Here is a 16,717-nt window from a genome sequence, read left to right on the forward strand (position 1 = left end):
ATGTGGTCTAAAACCAGTGTTCAATATTCCTTGGCTATCGTGGTGCCTTCCACGAGTTTCACTGGATCTATGGATGCCCACGTGAATTTTCCCCAGAGCATAATGAAGCCACCGCCACCTTGTTTCCATCATGCAGCACAGGTGTCAAAGAGCGGATTTATGCCCTCCCTTCGGCATGATGAAGAAGGTATCAGGATTCATCAGACCATTCAGTGCTCTGCCACTGTGCCAAAATCCAGTGCTGATGGTCAAGTGCCCATTTCAATCATAGTTACCAATGTTGTGTTGTTAACATTGGCACATGCATGGGCCATCGACTGCAAAGGCCCATCGTTAGAAGTGTTTGGTACAGTGTATATTGAGACACACTTGTAGTTTGCTCAGCAATAAATTCTGGTGTTAGTTCCACCACAGTTCATTGCCTGTTCTGTTTTGCCAGTCTGCCAGCCCACACAACATCCGCCACCTGTAATGAGGGGTGGGCGCCCAACCCCATGATGTCTCGACGTGGTTTCATCTTGGCTTCGCTATGCATTGAATACACACCACAGCACTCCTCAAACACGTGGCAAGTTGTGCAGTTTCTGATATGCTCATGTCAAGCCTCCGGGCCAACAAAAACTGTTGTCGGTCAAACTCAGACTGATCATGAGCCTTCCCCCTTCTATACACAGACAGCATGCTCACTGATACTACATCACTGTGTGTGTGTCTGACTAGCTGTCATTTCTCACCAAGTGATGCTATCACCTGGATGGGTTTATGTCAATAGTAGGTCAGTGGTCATAGTGTTCTGCCTGGTCAGTGTAATTCCAATCTATGTTTAGGATTTCATGGCTGATCATTTCTAGTTTCAACCAACTTTGTGTTCCTCAAAGTGTTTGGGCGTTATTACTTTTAATAAGCAATACTAATTCTGCACCCTTGTCTTGGATGTTCCTGCACTTAACGGGGTGGGAGCAGGTGGGGGAAGAGGGCAACAGTGCATGTCACACCTACTCTGGTACTCTGGTAGTCACCTGCTGTGTGTAATGTATGCCTGACTGTTTGAAGGGTCCCTACAATCTTCCACACAGTAACAGAGGTTGAGAAATTCATGTCCAATATCATCTAGAATTGTCGAAGACTCTGGTTTAGACCTCTCACTCTGCTCCAAACCAGAGGACTGTGATTGACTCTGAATAAGATGCTACAAACAGTGAGCTAAGCTTGTTCCACATGGGTGATGCTAGCTGCCTTCACCAATTCAGCCAGCCACCAAAAGGAGCCAACAGTGGTCTAAGAGCCCAAGCAGCAGACATAATTTGTGCTGACATGAGGCACAGTTTGACCCACCAGCGAAAAAGTACATGGCAGCCTGGGGGAATTAACCTGGATAGTCCACACGGTGGTCAGGCATGGCAAACACTCAGCTACTTGAGTGGATCAGCAATTACCCATTTCCCATTTTTTTGTCATGATATTTTTGTGCACTTTACCTTTTTATGCATTAAAATATTTTGTTTTTATTAGTGATGTCATTATTCATTTTGTGCATAATCTGTCAAATGGCCACATAATTATTTGAGTGTGATTGCAGGTGCTAATAACCTTGCTGTATGCCCTGGTAACAACATAAACAACAACAGTATCCAGGATGGAGCGTAAAGACTGGCTAAAAATCAAAATTAGAAAGTCACGATAATATAAGTTAAAGAAAATCAGTATCTGATAAACAAGCTTTACAAATGTCTGAAGGAAGAATAATGTTTTAAGAGAAAATTGGCACTGGTTTTTGGCAAATATACTAATTAATGTTAAACATATGCATATAATTATGATAACAGTTACAAAAAGGTGTTGTATGAAAATCAAGCATGGGTTGTGGCAGAATTGTGGAATCAAACTGAAGCAGTTGAAATGTGGAAAGTTAATAAAAATGGCTAGATAATGTACGATAGGGCTTGAAATGATTAGGTGATGGACAAATCGCCCAGAGATCCTTTTAGGACACAAACTGATTGGCAGAAAATGCGAAGACCTACCGAAGTAGGTTGGCACTGAGTGGAAAGAAGTTGCAGGAACAGAGACCTTCGCTAAACCCCCCTCCCACCTGCGTTGCTGTGCTGGTACTACGAACGGCTGAGAACAAGGGGAAACTACAGCCACAATTATTCCTATGAGTATGGAAGTTCTAAGGAATGACGAGATACTTTGAAGTTCTCTAACACCATAGATACAGCAATAAGGAATAGCGCAGTAGGCAGCACAGTTGAAGAGGAATGGACATCTCTAAAAAGGGCCATCACAGAAGTTGGGAAGGAAAACATAAGTACAAAGAAGGTAGCTGCAAAGAAACCATGGGTAACGGAAGAAATACTTCAGTTGATTGATGAAAGGAGGAAGTACAAACATGTTCTGGGGAAAACAGGAATACAGAAAACAAGTCGCTGAGAAATGAAATAAATAGGAAGTGCAGGGAAGCTAAGACGAAATGGCTGCAGGAAAAATGTAAAGTCACCGAAAAAGATATGATTGTCGGAAGGACAGACTCAGCATACAGGAAAGTCAAAACAACCTTTGGTGACATTAAAAGCAATGGTGGTAACATTAAGGGTGCAATGGGAATTCCACTGTTAAATGCAGAGGAGAAAGCAGATAGGTGGAAAGAATACATTGAAAGCCTCTATGAGGATGAAGATTTGCCTGATGTGATAGAAGAATAAACAGGAGTCGATTTAGAAGAGATAGGAGATCCAGTATTAGAATCAGAATTTAAAAGAGCTTTGGAGGACTTACGGTCAAATAAGGCAGAAGGGATACATAACATTCCATCAGAATGTCTAAAATCATTAGGGGAAGTGGCAACTAAACGACTATTCACTTTGGTGTATAGAATATATGAGTCTGGCGACATACCATCTGACTTTCGGAAAAGCATCATCCACACAATTCCGAAGACGGCAAGAGCTGACAAGTGTGAGAATTATCGCACAATCAGCTTAACAGCTCATGCATCGAAGCTGCTTACAAGAATAATACACAGAAGAATGGAAAAGAAAATTGAGAATGCGCTAGGTGACGATCATTTTGGCTTTAGGAAAAGTAAAGGCACGTGAGAGGCAGTTCTGACGTTACGGCTAATAATGGAAGCAAGGCTAAAGAAAAATCAAGACACATTCATAGGATTTGTCGACCTGGAAAAAGTGTTTGACAATAGAAAATGGTGCAAGCTGTTTGAGATGCTGAAAAAAGTAGGGGTAAGCTATAGGGAGAGGCGGGTCATATACAATATGTACAACAACCAAGAGGGAATAATAAGAGTGGATGGTCAAGAGCGAAGTGCTCATATTAAGAAGGGTGTAAGACAAGACTGTAGCCTTTCACCCCTACTCTTCAATCTGTACATCGAGGAAGCAATGATGGAAATAAAAGAAAGGTTCAGGAGTGGAATTAAAATACAAGGTGAAAGGATATCAATGATACAATTCGCTAATGACATTGCTATCCTGAGTGAAAGTGAAGAAGAATTAAATGATCTACTGAACGGAATGAACAATCTAATGAGTACACAGTATGGTTTGAGAGTAAATCGGAAAAAGACAAAGGTAATGAGAAGTAGTAGAAATGAGAACAGCGAGAAACTTAACATCAGGATTGATGGTCACGAAGTCAATGAAGTTAAGGAATTCTGCCACCTAGGCAGTAAAATAACCAATGATGGACGGAGCAAGGAGGACATCAAAAGCAGACTCGCTATGGCAAAAAAGGCATTTCTGGCCAAGAGAAGTCTACTAATATCAAATACCGGCCTTAATTTGAGGAAGAAATTTCTGAGGATGTACGTCTGCAGTACAGCATTGTATGGTAGTGAATCATGGACTGTGGGAAAACTGGAACAGAAGAGAATCGAAGCATTTGAGATGTGTTGCTGTAGAAGAATGTTGAAAATTGGGTGGACTGATAAGGTAAGGAATGAGGAAGTTCACGCATAATGGGAGAGGAAAGGAATATGTGGAAAACACTGATAAGGAGAAGGGACAGGATGATAGGACATCTGCTAAGACATGAGGGAATGACTTCCATGGTACTAGAGGGAGCTGTAGAGGGCAAAAACTGTAGAGGAAGACAGAGATTGGAATACGTCAAGCAAATAATTGAGGACGTAGGTTGCAAGTGCTACTCTGAGATGAAGAGGTTAGCACAGGAAAGGAATTCATGGCGGGCCGCATCAAACCAGTCAGTAGACTGATAAAAAAAAAAAAATAATGGAGCCCTACTACATAATTAAATGATGATGGCATACCCTTGGATAAAATATTCCAGAAGTGAAATACTCCCCCATTTGGATCTCTGGGTGGGACTACTCAGGAGGCCACCACCACCACAACAACAACAACAACAACAACAGGAACAGGAACAGGGACAGAGAACTACTGAAATATGTAGTGCTGCTAATTGTAGATGTGGAGTGTAATAAACATGCTAGGTATATAGAACAGAGGATAGCATATAACTACTTAAAGACTTATGACTAAAACGTAAATTAGACCATCTGCCAACATGCTTAAAATATTTACATATGTACTGAAAATCATTAACTTTATGCCAGTTTTTCTTTCCTTTCCCTTTTTCATGACTGCAGTTTGTTTAGTCCATGCAAAATTTATATTTAACAGCTGTGTGCCTTGGGTGTCTTGGATGCACCACGTATTGATTTTGATTCGGACTGTGTGCGTATGTTGGAAGAACTGTATGAGGACCATGGAGACACATTGGCATTGCAGTATGGTGGATCACAACTAGTGCATCGCATCAAAACATATCGAAAGACAGCACCATGGACATCACAAGGCAATGATATAATGCAAACATTGAGCCGTTATTACAGTAATACATTTTCTGGTGAGTGATATACCATTTTTATATATAAATTAAATCCTTAACATATTTATTCATCAATATATCTAGTCTTTAGACGATAGGGCCTTTGTATTTTGATGCAACTACAGTAAAATAAAAGCCTTCATTTAAAGATATTATGCATTATAGCATGAAAACGGTAACTAGAACGAAGCATTTCAAATAAATTTACTTCAAAATCTCAGAGAATCATACTTTTGTGGCAACAACATGTAAAAACAAATTACAAGTCAAAACAGTCTGAACGTTTGATCTTTCATTGGAAGCTTAGGACATAAGCGGGAGAATGAAAAATAGTGCCACGATGATAAATGACACATTGAGACAAATAAACCAAGCAAGTGCAGTGCTATTCTCATATTCAGGATGGCTTTTTTATGGGGATAGGTTACATGGTACTTTCGGTGAGGAACACGACAAAGAACTGTTACAGACATACATTGCAATATGAAATACAGTAGTCAAGATTGTGGCAGTAAGTGGAATCTTTTGACAGTGTAACAGTTACTTAGTTAAAACCATTCATCAGTGGTGAAAAAATAAGCCAGTTGAATTCTTACGGGAATCATCACCTTAGTTGGTGCGAGTAATGAGTGAATGGGTAAATATCCTTTAGGAACATTATGAATGTGGGTTGTGGACAGTTGGGAATGTGGGTCTCACGGGAAGCATGCAAGGGATAAGTCCCTACAGTCACGCTATCCTCTGTGCCCTCGGTGGCTCTGATTGATAGAGCGTCTGCCATGTAAGCAGGAGATCCCGGGTTTGAGTCCTGGTCGGGGTACACATTTTCAGCTGTCCGCATTGAGGTATATCGACAACACTTTGCCCGAACTCTTACAGGAATCGTCACCTTAGTTGGTGCAAGTAATGAGTGAATGTGCAAGTATCCTTTAGGAACATTACAAATGTATGTTGTGGGCAGTTGGGAATGTGGATGTCATGGGAAGCGTGCAAGGTATAAGTCTCTGCAGTCGCACTGTCCTCTATGCCCTCAGTGGCTCAGATGGATAGAGCACTGGCCATGTAAGCAGGAGATCATGGGTTCAAGTCCCGGTCAGGGCACACATTTTCAGCTGTCCCCATTGAGGTATATCTGCAACACCTGTTGGCAGCTGAGGATTTTGAGTAATTATCATTTATTTCTACAGAAGCTGCATGGTCATCATTGGTATCTGTTCTTTTGGAACAGTTACTATCTTCATGATGTAGAAGTGAGAATTAGACCTAGATGACAGTGGCAGGAAATAATTGAAGGGAAAAAAAGGAATTACAATCAAAAGGGAAAGAAAAATGAGGTATGATTGACAAAAAAGGAAAGGGACTATGACTTGAGAAATGAAATAGAATCGTTATAGCTATCATTTATCTGATGAGCCTTTACCAGTTAGCAGTGAGTGTAGTAGTTCTTGTTTTTACAGTCCTAGTTCTCATTGCTGCCACTGAAAAGTAAATGCACGCACAAACAAAATTCATGGTTATTATCTGCTCATATCTCAGGCATTTAAACAATGGTACTGTTTTTATTTATTTTTTTAACCCTGTAACACATACAGAACTTTGCTGTTTGATTGGATAATTTTTGCAAATTATCAGTACATAATATACGTCAGGCCAATATATCTGGCCCATGACCCATTTTTTCTAATTTTGTAAGCTTTATATTTGTTATCTCATAAAACATCGAAAAAAAAATTGTAGTGAGGTAACTGACAAGGATTATCCATGCATTTAGGCATTGTTTGAAGAGCGATGTGTGCTTCCTTAACACTCATTATTAAGAAAGTGCATAGTATAGCTAAATGTCTTAATGTAATATCTTAAATTCACACATCAATTTCCTTAGATCAGACTCTTTTGTAGGCCAATTCTCAAATTATCACATGGTAGTGTACAAATTTATATTGTGTCTGCGCTGAAAAGGGCCATTTTTGTAGCTAGGACATTGTTTACTTAAAGCAGTTGCTCGAACTGGCAACCCTCTGACATGACACAAGCTTGGTAACATTGAACGGAGTTTTGCCAACACTTTCCAAGATTCGTGGCATTGCTCTGATTTGTTTGGTGGTATGCTGAATGCAGTCCATTAATTCCTCTTCGTTTCTAGATGGTTTGCATCCGGGTGGGTGAACTAGAACCTTGAAGAACCCCTCAGGTAAAAGTCCGGTAGCCTGAGATCTGGTGATCGCAGGGGTCATGTCTTATGAGCGTCTCTACCAATTACCTGGCTGTCGAAGAGTTCATTTAAATATCTGCACACAGCATGACTGTTATGTGCAGATGCAAGCACATGCATAGCCATATGTCCAGGGGAACATTTTCCAGCAGGCTGGGTAGAGTTTCTTGGAAAAATTGAAGGTAATTTGCCCCAGTAAGTTGAGGAGGTAGACAAACCAGCCCAATCAGATGGTCACCCCAATGCCTGCCCAAATGTTGAGTGAAAATCATTCCTGGTGTTCGTGGATGTATGTGATGTGAGGATTTTCCCTTGCCCATTAATGAATGTTTGAAGTGTTGTAAAGGCCATCCCGATGGAAGGTGCACTCATCCGTAAACAACAAAATGGTGGGGAAGTCTGGATCTCATGCCACATGTTGCAAAAATCACCATCAAAACCCTAGCCTGCATACATAGTCTGCCACAGTATTTAGGTCTTGGACAGGGTGGAAACTAAATGGATACTGGCCATCATCCCTCAAAACCTCCCAGACTAACTGATGAGTGACTCCATGTTATGTCCAACTGCTCGAGTACTTGTTGTAGGTGCTTCCTAGAAGCGCCCGAGAACAGTCTTTTCAAATGCAGCATCCCGTCACGTTCAAGGTCTTCCAGCATCACCATGATATCCTGCTAACAAGCCTGTTTTGCCTAGTCGCCAGTGATTTGCTGTAAATGTTTGTGGGTATGGGGGATGTCTTTGTAGGTACCATTTTCCTCATTCAACCATTGAGCTTCATGCGCATTACTGTTGGCTAGTACATAAACAAAAACCATATCTCGTTGTTCTTCAAATGAATATTGTGCTGCCATGTTTGCTGTAGGACTAAATCACAGGGGTCGTGTTTGTGCTCTGAAGCAAAGCTTACACAGTGAATGACTCTGACATGAGGTGGAGACAAACAGCAAGACCTGTTCAACACATGAGTGTATCACGTTGGTAGTGACAGGGCAAGGGACATGTGTATGTGTGAACCGACAAACGCAGTGCTGCCTGTCAACTGATGAATGGCAACAGGACAATCCCATGACCAGTTGGAGTGCATGGTGCCAAGTTTCCATAGTTTAAAAATAGTGTGGTGTCATCTTAAACAACACTAGTAATTTTGGTTCCTACTGGCATCAGCTATCCAGGGTTAAAATTTCATAACACAATTTTTCTACACCCTGTATAAATAATACTGGTTGTGAATTGGCTAATGTAATCTAAATGGCGTAGTTGCATCGGCGATGCTTTCTCTGGTTTTACTGCAAAGGTGTACATTAGCGGCTTGTGATCTGTATAAATAGCGAACTGTCGGACCTCTCGTAAATGCCTGAATTTCTTGACTGTAGCTTAAGCTGCATACAGTTCGCAGTCATAGTTCGCCCAACATTGCTGTGAAGGTGACAACTTCTGACTGAAGGATGCTATGGGCTGCTAACAATGCTCAATCTGTTTTTTCAGTACAGTGCCAATGACTGCAGATGAGGCATCAACCATAAGTGCAAGTGGAGCCTGTACCATGGGGTGTGCTAATTGTGCAGCCTCTGCAATTGCGGGTTTTATGGCTTGAAAAGCGTCATCTGCTTTGCTTGTCCAATGCAGCTTGTCATTTGGCTTTGGTGTGCTCTTAGAAAATTTATTCAGAGATGCTGTTATGGATGTGTAATTGTATATAAATCTTTGGTAAAAATTTGGACCCCTAAAAACTGGCATAGCTATCTGATTGTTATTGGGTGAGGATACTTATTTATGGCTTCCACTTTATATTATGGCGGTCTGCCATATAACCTAGAAATTGCACTTCATTGCTCCAAGAGTACACTTTGAAGGATTAACTACTAAGCCCTGTCTGCATAAATGATTAAATCTTTGAGCCAGATGATGTAAATGTTGTTATATGTTGCAGTGATCTCATCCATGAAACGCTGAAACATCTGTGCAGCGTTGCATAGACCAAAAGGCATCGTAGTGAACTTGAATAGACCGAAAGGTGTGATTACTGCTGTTTTGGGGATATCTTCTATGGCAATGGGGATCTGGTAATACGCCCAGAGTAGATCAGTAGTGGAAAACATAGTCTTACCATGAATTTTGGCAGAGAAGTCTTCTATGTGTGACACCTGGTACCGGTCTGGGATGATCCTTGTGTTGAGCTGCCGGTAATTGTCACATAGACACCATGTTCTTCTTCTTTGGTACCACATGCATTGGGGCTACCCAACTGCTACTTGAAACTCTTGCTGTCCACTTGCAACTTCTCTTTCATCAAATGTCTAGGCCTAGCAAGGTCAATATGTGATGTACCATTGTGTGTTTAACCAACAGGAGAGTAGACGACTTCTGCATGATTTCGGGAAATTCTTTTATTAATCGTGTGACAGCGTATCGCAAGCTGTGCAAACCACACCAGGTTGTGCTGCCAGAATGGTGGGGTTTAATTGTGACCCTGTTAACTGTACTGTGTGATGACTGGTGGATTGTCCAACTGCTACTTGAAACTCTTGCTGTCCACTTGCAACTACTCTTTCATCAAATGTCCATTTTCATGTGGGAATGTGCTTGGCATGACTGACGCAGAAGTAATGAATGTTCATGTATGATGCAGCACAGAATGCTGAAGCTGACATGGTCGTGTTATTGTGTTATTGTCAGGGTCACCAAATATGTGGTATCTGGTAGAATTGAACATATATTTCCACAAAAAACACGTCTATACGGGATAACTTACAATTGTGGAAGGCTGAACAGTTAGCTGTCAAAAGAGGCGTGTAATTGTTTATGTCGCTAACATCAAAGAGTAACTATAATGGCAAATACTTGTCGCATGAAATGTTTGTACACTACTGTACACTCGTGTTTGTGGGGATAGGATGAGATGCTACAGAGTAATTTCCTTCTTTTCTCTGAACTGAAGAAATGGCTATGAAGGCAACACTTAGCAAACTAATGAGGGCTTCAAGACAATGTCAAGACTCATTTCAAAAGTAACCATAAACATTCATAACTTTTAGTAATGAAATATTTTTTTTTTATTTATAGCCTATCAGAGGTTGGAGAGGGTATCAGGTAACTGCAGGAGCATCCACAGAGGTCACACAACTAGTCTCGTTTGTAGATGGTAATAATTTCCACATGTACTGGCTGAAATCAGATGTTAATAGCAGCTAAATTCTGAATTCTGATTGAAATGCATTTCACAAAGATAGGCTCGGATACTGGTGGTAGAGAAATTTTTATAGTTATAGGTAATAGAATAACTGTGAGGTTTATACTGGTTATGAATAAGAAATAATGTGGATGAAGCTAAATGTTAAAGGTGTATTGGACATGGTAGTTGGATGCTTTTGTAGACCTCATGCCTCAGTCCCTGGTCATGTTATATCATTAGAACAGATTTCAATACACTATCTGTAGATTGGGAGGCTCGAGCGATTGTGGTAGGCAGGAGGGACGGGGAATCATGTGAAATTGTTCTAAATGCCTTATTCGAAAAGTACCATGAACAATTAATCAGAGAACTGGGAAATACAGATAAGATCTTAGATTGTGTATTTACAAGGAGGCCCCATCCTTTTGATTCAGTTTGTGCAGAACAAGCAATCACTGATTACAAGGCCATTACAGCATAGCTATCTTCAAGTGTCAATAGTGATGAAAGGAAAGGTGGGATGAAACGTCTACTTAGTGAATGGGACATGAAACAGACTTCAAAATACCTATGAAATCACTATCAAACATTCATCTTTCACTGAAAATTTTGAGTATGAATGGTCAAAGTTGAACAATATTGTACAAAATTTATTAGGAAGGTACATGCTGAGGAGATTTATGAGGGATGGGAAAGATGTGTGTGGTTTGACAGCCATGTTAGAAAGCTAATCTGAAAGCAAATAGGGATCCACTGCAGATTTAAATGCAACCAAAGCCTAGTTGAGCATGAAGAGTTTAGCATACTTGAAAGTATAATTCTAACTACTGATTTGCAGAATACTGTAATAAGTTTTGGTCTTGCATTAAATCAGTAAACATGTTAAAACCATCTGCCCAGACACTCGATCAATAATGATAATGACACCAAACCAGAGGATGACAAAGAGATGGCAAAGTTTTAAATTCTTTTCTCTAAGATTGTTTCTCTAATGAAGACTCACTGACATTCCCCCTTTAAATTTTCATGGTAACTCCAAAATGACAGATATCAAAATAAGTGACCACAGGACAAAAACCCAACTGAAATCACTTAACAGAGGAAAAACAACTGGACCCCATGGCATGCCCATACAATTACACATATGGTATGCAAAAGAAATTGCATCTCTCCTAGTAGTCATCAGGTATAGGTCACTGGTAGAGGTCAAAAATAGAATGAGTACAACTCCAGTGTTGCGAGTTACTAGAACTCAAGGTGCCACTGTCACATTGGTACTACATTGGCTTTTCTCCTTCCTGCTGTAGTTCCATGAGTATGATAAGTCAGAACAGAGACACTGCAGCCGCCTCCTGCTCATTGAATCATTGCCTTACTGAGGCATGCCTAGTAACACCTAAACTTCTCTTGTTGCCACATTGAAATTTGCATTTTTGGCAAAGCACAGCACAGTACAGTTTACAGAGATTCATCTCACTAAAATGCTAATGCAGTTGCAACTACAGTAGAACCCTGAAGCAGCAACATCAGCCCTAAATAAGCAATTAAAGACAAGTCAGGTCAATAGATTATGAAAAAGATCATTCTTTGTATAAAAATAAATGTGCAATTTCTTCACTTACATTTTTGCAAACCCGCACCTGGCCCCATTTCCCCAGCTATCATGGCCCATAAAAAATAACATCATGGTATAGAAAAATCTGTAGTTACTTGTATATTGTGGTAGACAAGGAAGTTCTGCATATTAACTGCTTGGCAAAGTACTCTCCTCCTTGCTTGTTATCTTGCATATTAACTGCATGCAAAGTACTCTCCTTCTTGCTTGCTATCATGTACCAAAAACTCATTTCAATATCTTGAACCATTTATGAGATACAATGGATGTTTAAATAGTTATTTTTGAGCACAGTGTGGGGAAGTGAGTGAGCTCCATACCAGTCGATTTAATTGAATTGGAAGATAAATATAGGTGTTGTCATAGGTTTTAAGAAAATTTTGGTACATCAGATACATTTCATATGCATCAATGTATGACCTAATAATGACTCCTGTTTGGTGTTGCAGACTGTTTAAATTTCATGAGTTGGGTTACTAAATTTTGAATTATCACAATAACTATGACAATTAATGAAAATATAGGTAGTTTAACATGATCTTGATGAATAAGACTGTAAGATATGAAAGAATCAAATTGCTTTACTCAACATTTTCTTTAAAATTGTATGAGATTGATTCCATAGCAGCCAGTGTGTGCATGCTGCCATTACCACTGTGTAGCAGGTCTGCCATCTGCAGTGCCAATGTGGCGAAAGAATGTCTCATTCATAACTGCTGCCCTCAGAGCTGCCACCTGCCTGCCAGTATGTGCTGCCCCATTGTCCACCATGATGTACTAGGGAAGCTGAGAGCATGATCTTGGTGTTGTAGTGTAGCACTCACAAGGAGAAAACAACCTACTTCTGGGATCAGGTGGCCTTTAATAAAGCTGTGTCTTGTGAGACTGTGGATAATGTGATATGGAAATTAAGTGGTGGCATGTACACAGCTGCAAATGTGCTTGAAAATAGGAAGTGTGATGTATGAAAAAAGTTCAGTGCTATAGTCCATGCTTCAGATGGGAAACCTACAAAGCTTATCCAATGCTAACAAAATGGTTATAGTCTTGTTTACTCCACTTCCATTATGAGGAAACATATGTGCTTGAAAACAGGACATACAGTAATATCACTGTTAATCACTGTGACCAAATAGGGAATGTGTTGTGATTCAGTGGCACTCATTTGCCACAAAGACCATAGTCTTCAGTATGGTTCATTGGTCACATTTCAAAAAGGTAGCACAAGCATTAATATCTGTAGGAACTGAAGTGGATTGTGAAGTTGAGATAGAAGCTGTACTACCTCATATGTTTGCAGACATTATTAAAAAGGTGCTGGTACCATGATTTATTGTTGTTATTGCCAGTAAAAGAACTTTTTTCCAAACCGATATTTGGATGGATGATGCATGTAAAACAACCTACACTAAAGTGACAGTATTTATTATTAATTAAACATGGCATTGGGAGAACCGCCTCATTTCCCAGTGAGGCAAAAACGGCAACTAACATTTTATCAGAGCTTGTTGTGCTGTTTGAAGTCCTTGTGTATTTCTGAGCAATTAAGGAAGTCAGTACCTTAACAGATCCTGGTGTTCATCATGCCATTCAAAGAAGCTGTCAATAATTTAGAACAAGACAATCATCCTACTCTCCTCTTGACACTTCTTTGGTTGTGTAAACTTCTGGATGATCATCTGAGCCCTAATGAATTATTGATGCCGTGGCTATACTTCAGTTAAGGTACATGAGTTACAGAATGGAAGGAATGATAAGATTAAACTACATTTGTACCACAAGATCACTTCATTTTCATTTACTCCATATCATGATCTTTCGACGCTGGGCACTGTAGACACAGAATGTTTCCAAAGAGGTTAGTGCTCTGTAAATATTTCTGCAATCCCAGAACATGATTAGGTGTGAATTTTGCTCCAAATTGCAACTCTATTCTTTCTAGTCACTCGTAGTTCACACAAAAGTACAACAGGCCTATGAATTGCTGCATCTGTTGATGTTCCAGAAGAATGAGAGAAGTCTGGAGCATGTGAACAAGCATCTCTCAGTTGCTGTTACTGTAAAGGGTGTAAAGGCAGAAAAATATTCTTGAATGATGGAAAGATCTTGAAAAGGCAGTATCTTCCCTAGTGTATGTAGCTAAAAGCATACTGTTTTTTCTAGCCTTAAGTGAGTCTGGTGAGAGGAACTTCAGTACTGTAGGTTGAACATCACAGTAACCTGGACCACAATGTTGTGGATGACATTTTATTGATTCTGCAGAGGCCAGAGGTGTGACCTTCATGGTGGTGGGGGAGACAGCTATGTGAAGGTCAAGCCCCATGACCAGGACATGGGTTGAGAGTGGTCATGGTTACTGGAAGTGAGTGACGGGTTGCTAGTAAGACACCCAAGGTTGAATTAGACTTGTATTCATGTTAAGCATAGGTGTTTGTTCACTATCGACCCCAGGATGACGTAGTGAGCTGCAGAGCTCTGTGAGCCATTGTCAGCAGCTATGCCTGAACAGCAGTGTGTGTGAGCAACATCACTTACTGGAGTCAGTAGGATAGCTATAACTAGCAGAGACTGTGCACGGCACCTGATGGAGGTCAGCCTCGTTCAGACTGCTGGCTGACCCAGGGTTACGGAATGCAGCACATGGTGAATGGTACTCAAACTGTAGCCCTCACCATGATTGACATTGAAGATGTGTGCTTCTCTTGGGCAATAATCAGCTTCAGTTGAAGCCTCCAGGAGCCATTGCACAGAGACAGAGAGATCAGGCCACCCCCAGGTTGGGCTTAAACAGACATTCCACTACAGAGGTGGCTGCCAGCAGGAGGTAGTCACCCAGAGAGAGACCCAGTGGTGCAAAGGTAAAATCAACTACATACTGTCCCAGCACAGACAGTTAGCTGCTGCTACTGGAGATGAAGCCCTTGATAGATGGCTAGATACTTCATCTGCAGCAGTAACCATCTCACGTCAGTAGTTAATGGAGACAGCAGTGATTGGCATCATGTACATACCTTGATACTGTTGTGTACGGAGAATGCCAGTGAGGATATCTGATAATAGCTGAGTACTTATGAAAATGAGAGTCTGATTTGGGAGATATTTATGAAACTTTTCTGACAATTGTTTCTTCAACAGCAGCACCTCATCCCGGTAGAGACAAAAGGGCATAGCCACTGGCTATTGTCACCGGGTGGTGATGACTTTGTTCATTCCACTCTTCGTGATTAGTCACTTCTTGAAGGACCCTAGTTTGAGCTGTAGTATTGTATTAAATTACTCTGTTCTGGGTTTTACCATGCAGCTATGAAAAAGCATGCTAAAGAAACCTCTATACTGCACAAGGTACACTACAACCTTAATGGAACAATATTGTTGATATATACTAGTAAGCCAAGCGTATCAGTTCGTGTATTCTTCTGGTCAAGGCAACTTATGTTTATAGACCAATAGCATGTTGTGTCACATATCATTCATTTCTGTAACTTTTTCAGACTATTGTAAATTTATTTTAATACAATGTTTAATCGCTGTTCAGAAAATACATTTCATTCTTATGTCCTGTTTTCTTATACTGTCATCACATACTTGGTGCCTTGTCGAAAGTCTGTGTATGTCAGTGTAATTGTTGACATTCTTCACTATTTCTGCCAGAGTGCACTATTCCTGACAGACCGTTGTATCATATCATTCCTACCCCTTCACTGCTTCCAAAGTGTCCAAATCATACAGCTTTCTGGCATACACTTTCTCTTTCAAATATCCCCAGAGAAGGAAGACTAATTGTGTCAAGTCTGGATTCTTCAGTGACCACTTAACAATTCTTTGATGTCCAATAACACAGTCTGGAATAGCAATGTAAGCCATTCTCATGAAATCATTGCAAAGTGGAGAGGTTCGTTACCTTGCATAGAGTGCACATTGTCCACATCACTCCTCTTTGCGATGATGGGATGAACAAACTGACTGCAGTTTCTCAATTGCAGCTTTATGATTCCTTTTGCTAGGGGTCAAATAATACCTGTTATGGAAGTTTATGACATTTGTTTCCTCTTCCACCCATTGTAACAGGAATTTAACAAACTTTAGCCTAACATCAGAGTCCTCCAGTGACAATGTTTGGATTATGTGTTGTTCCCATGGCCTCCAGACAATCTCCTTCAAATTATATGATAATCTGGATTCCCTTTGGTACTGTCTCAGTGACTTCTTGGGACTTCGTGTTAACACCAGAGCCACATTAGCTCTAGCCTCTTCAAAGGTCACTGTCTTTGGGGGGTCCAGCATCCTTCCAGGAATAACTGTACCCATTCTCAAGATATATGCATACAGTCTCTTGTAATGTTTTCCTGTAGAGAATTATGTTTCTTCCCAACTCCCACCTCCACCATCTCTGTACCACTGTGGGAAATGCTACATACCGAGCAAGGTGGCACAGTGTCTAGCACACTGCACTCACATTCGGGAGGATGACGATTCAATCCCACATCTGTCCATCCTGATTTAGGTTTTCTGTGATTTCTCTAAATCACTCCAGGCAAATGCCGGGATGGTTCCTTTGAAAGGGCATGGCCGACTTCCTTCCTCGTCCTTTCCTAATCCAATGAGACCGATGATCTCGCTGTCTGGTCTTCCCCAAACAACCCAAACCTCCCAATTGCTACATGCTGGCTGCTGTGCCTAGCGGTTCTAAGCACTTTAGTCCAGAACCGTGCTGCTGCTATGGTCACAGTTCGAATCCTGCCTCGGGCATGGATGTGTGTGATGTCCTTAGGTTGGTTAGGTTTAAGTAGTTCTAATTCTAGGGGACTGATGACTTTAGATGTTAAGTCCTATAGTGCCTTGAGCCATT

General features: G+C 40.7%; 1 protein-coding gene across 3 annotated transcripts in view; it reads left to right on the top strand.

The window, feature by feature from the left end:
* The window catches only part of LOC126278057 (polyphosphoinositide phosphatase), a 169,290-nt gene that overhangs the window by 117,809 nt on the left and 34,764 nt on the right, over positions 1 to 16,717 (top strand). For all 3 annotated transcript variants that reach the window (XM_049977875.1, XM_049977876.1, XM_049977877.1), the window contains one exon: positions 4,659 to 4,884. In XM_049977875.1, the coding sequence (XP_049833832.1) occupies positions 4,659 to 4,884 (226 nt within the window). The remainder of the gene's footprint in view (positions 1 to 4,658; positions 4,885 to 16,717) is intronic.

Source organism: Schistocerca gregaria, chromosome 6 (genome assembly GCF_023897955.1).
Source record: "Schistocerca gregaria isolate iqSchGreg1 chromosome 6, iqSchGreg1.2, whole genome shotgun sequence".
Taxonomy (NCBI): domain Eukaryota; kingdom Metazoa; phylum Arthropoda; class Insecta; order Orthoptera; family Acrididae; genus Schistocerca; species Schistocerca gregaria.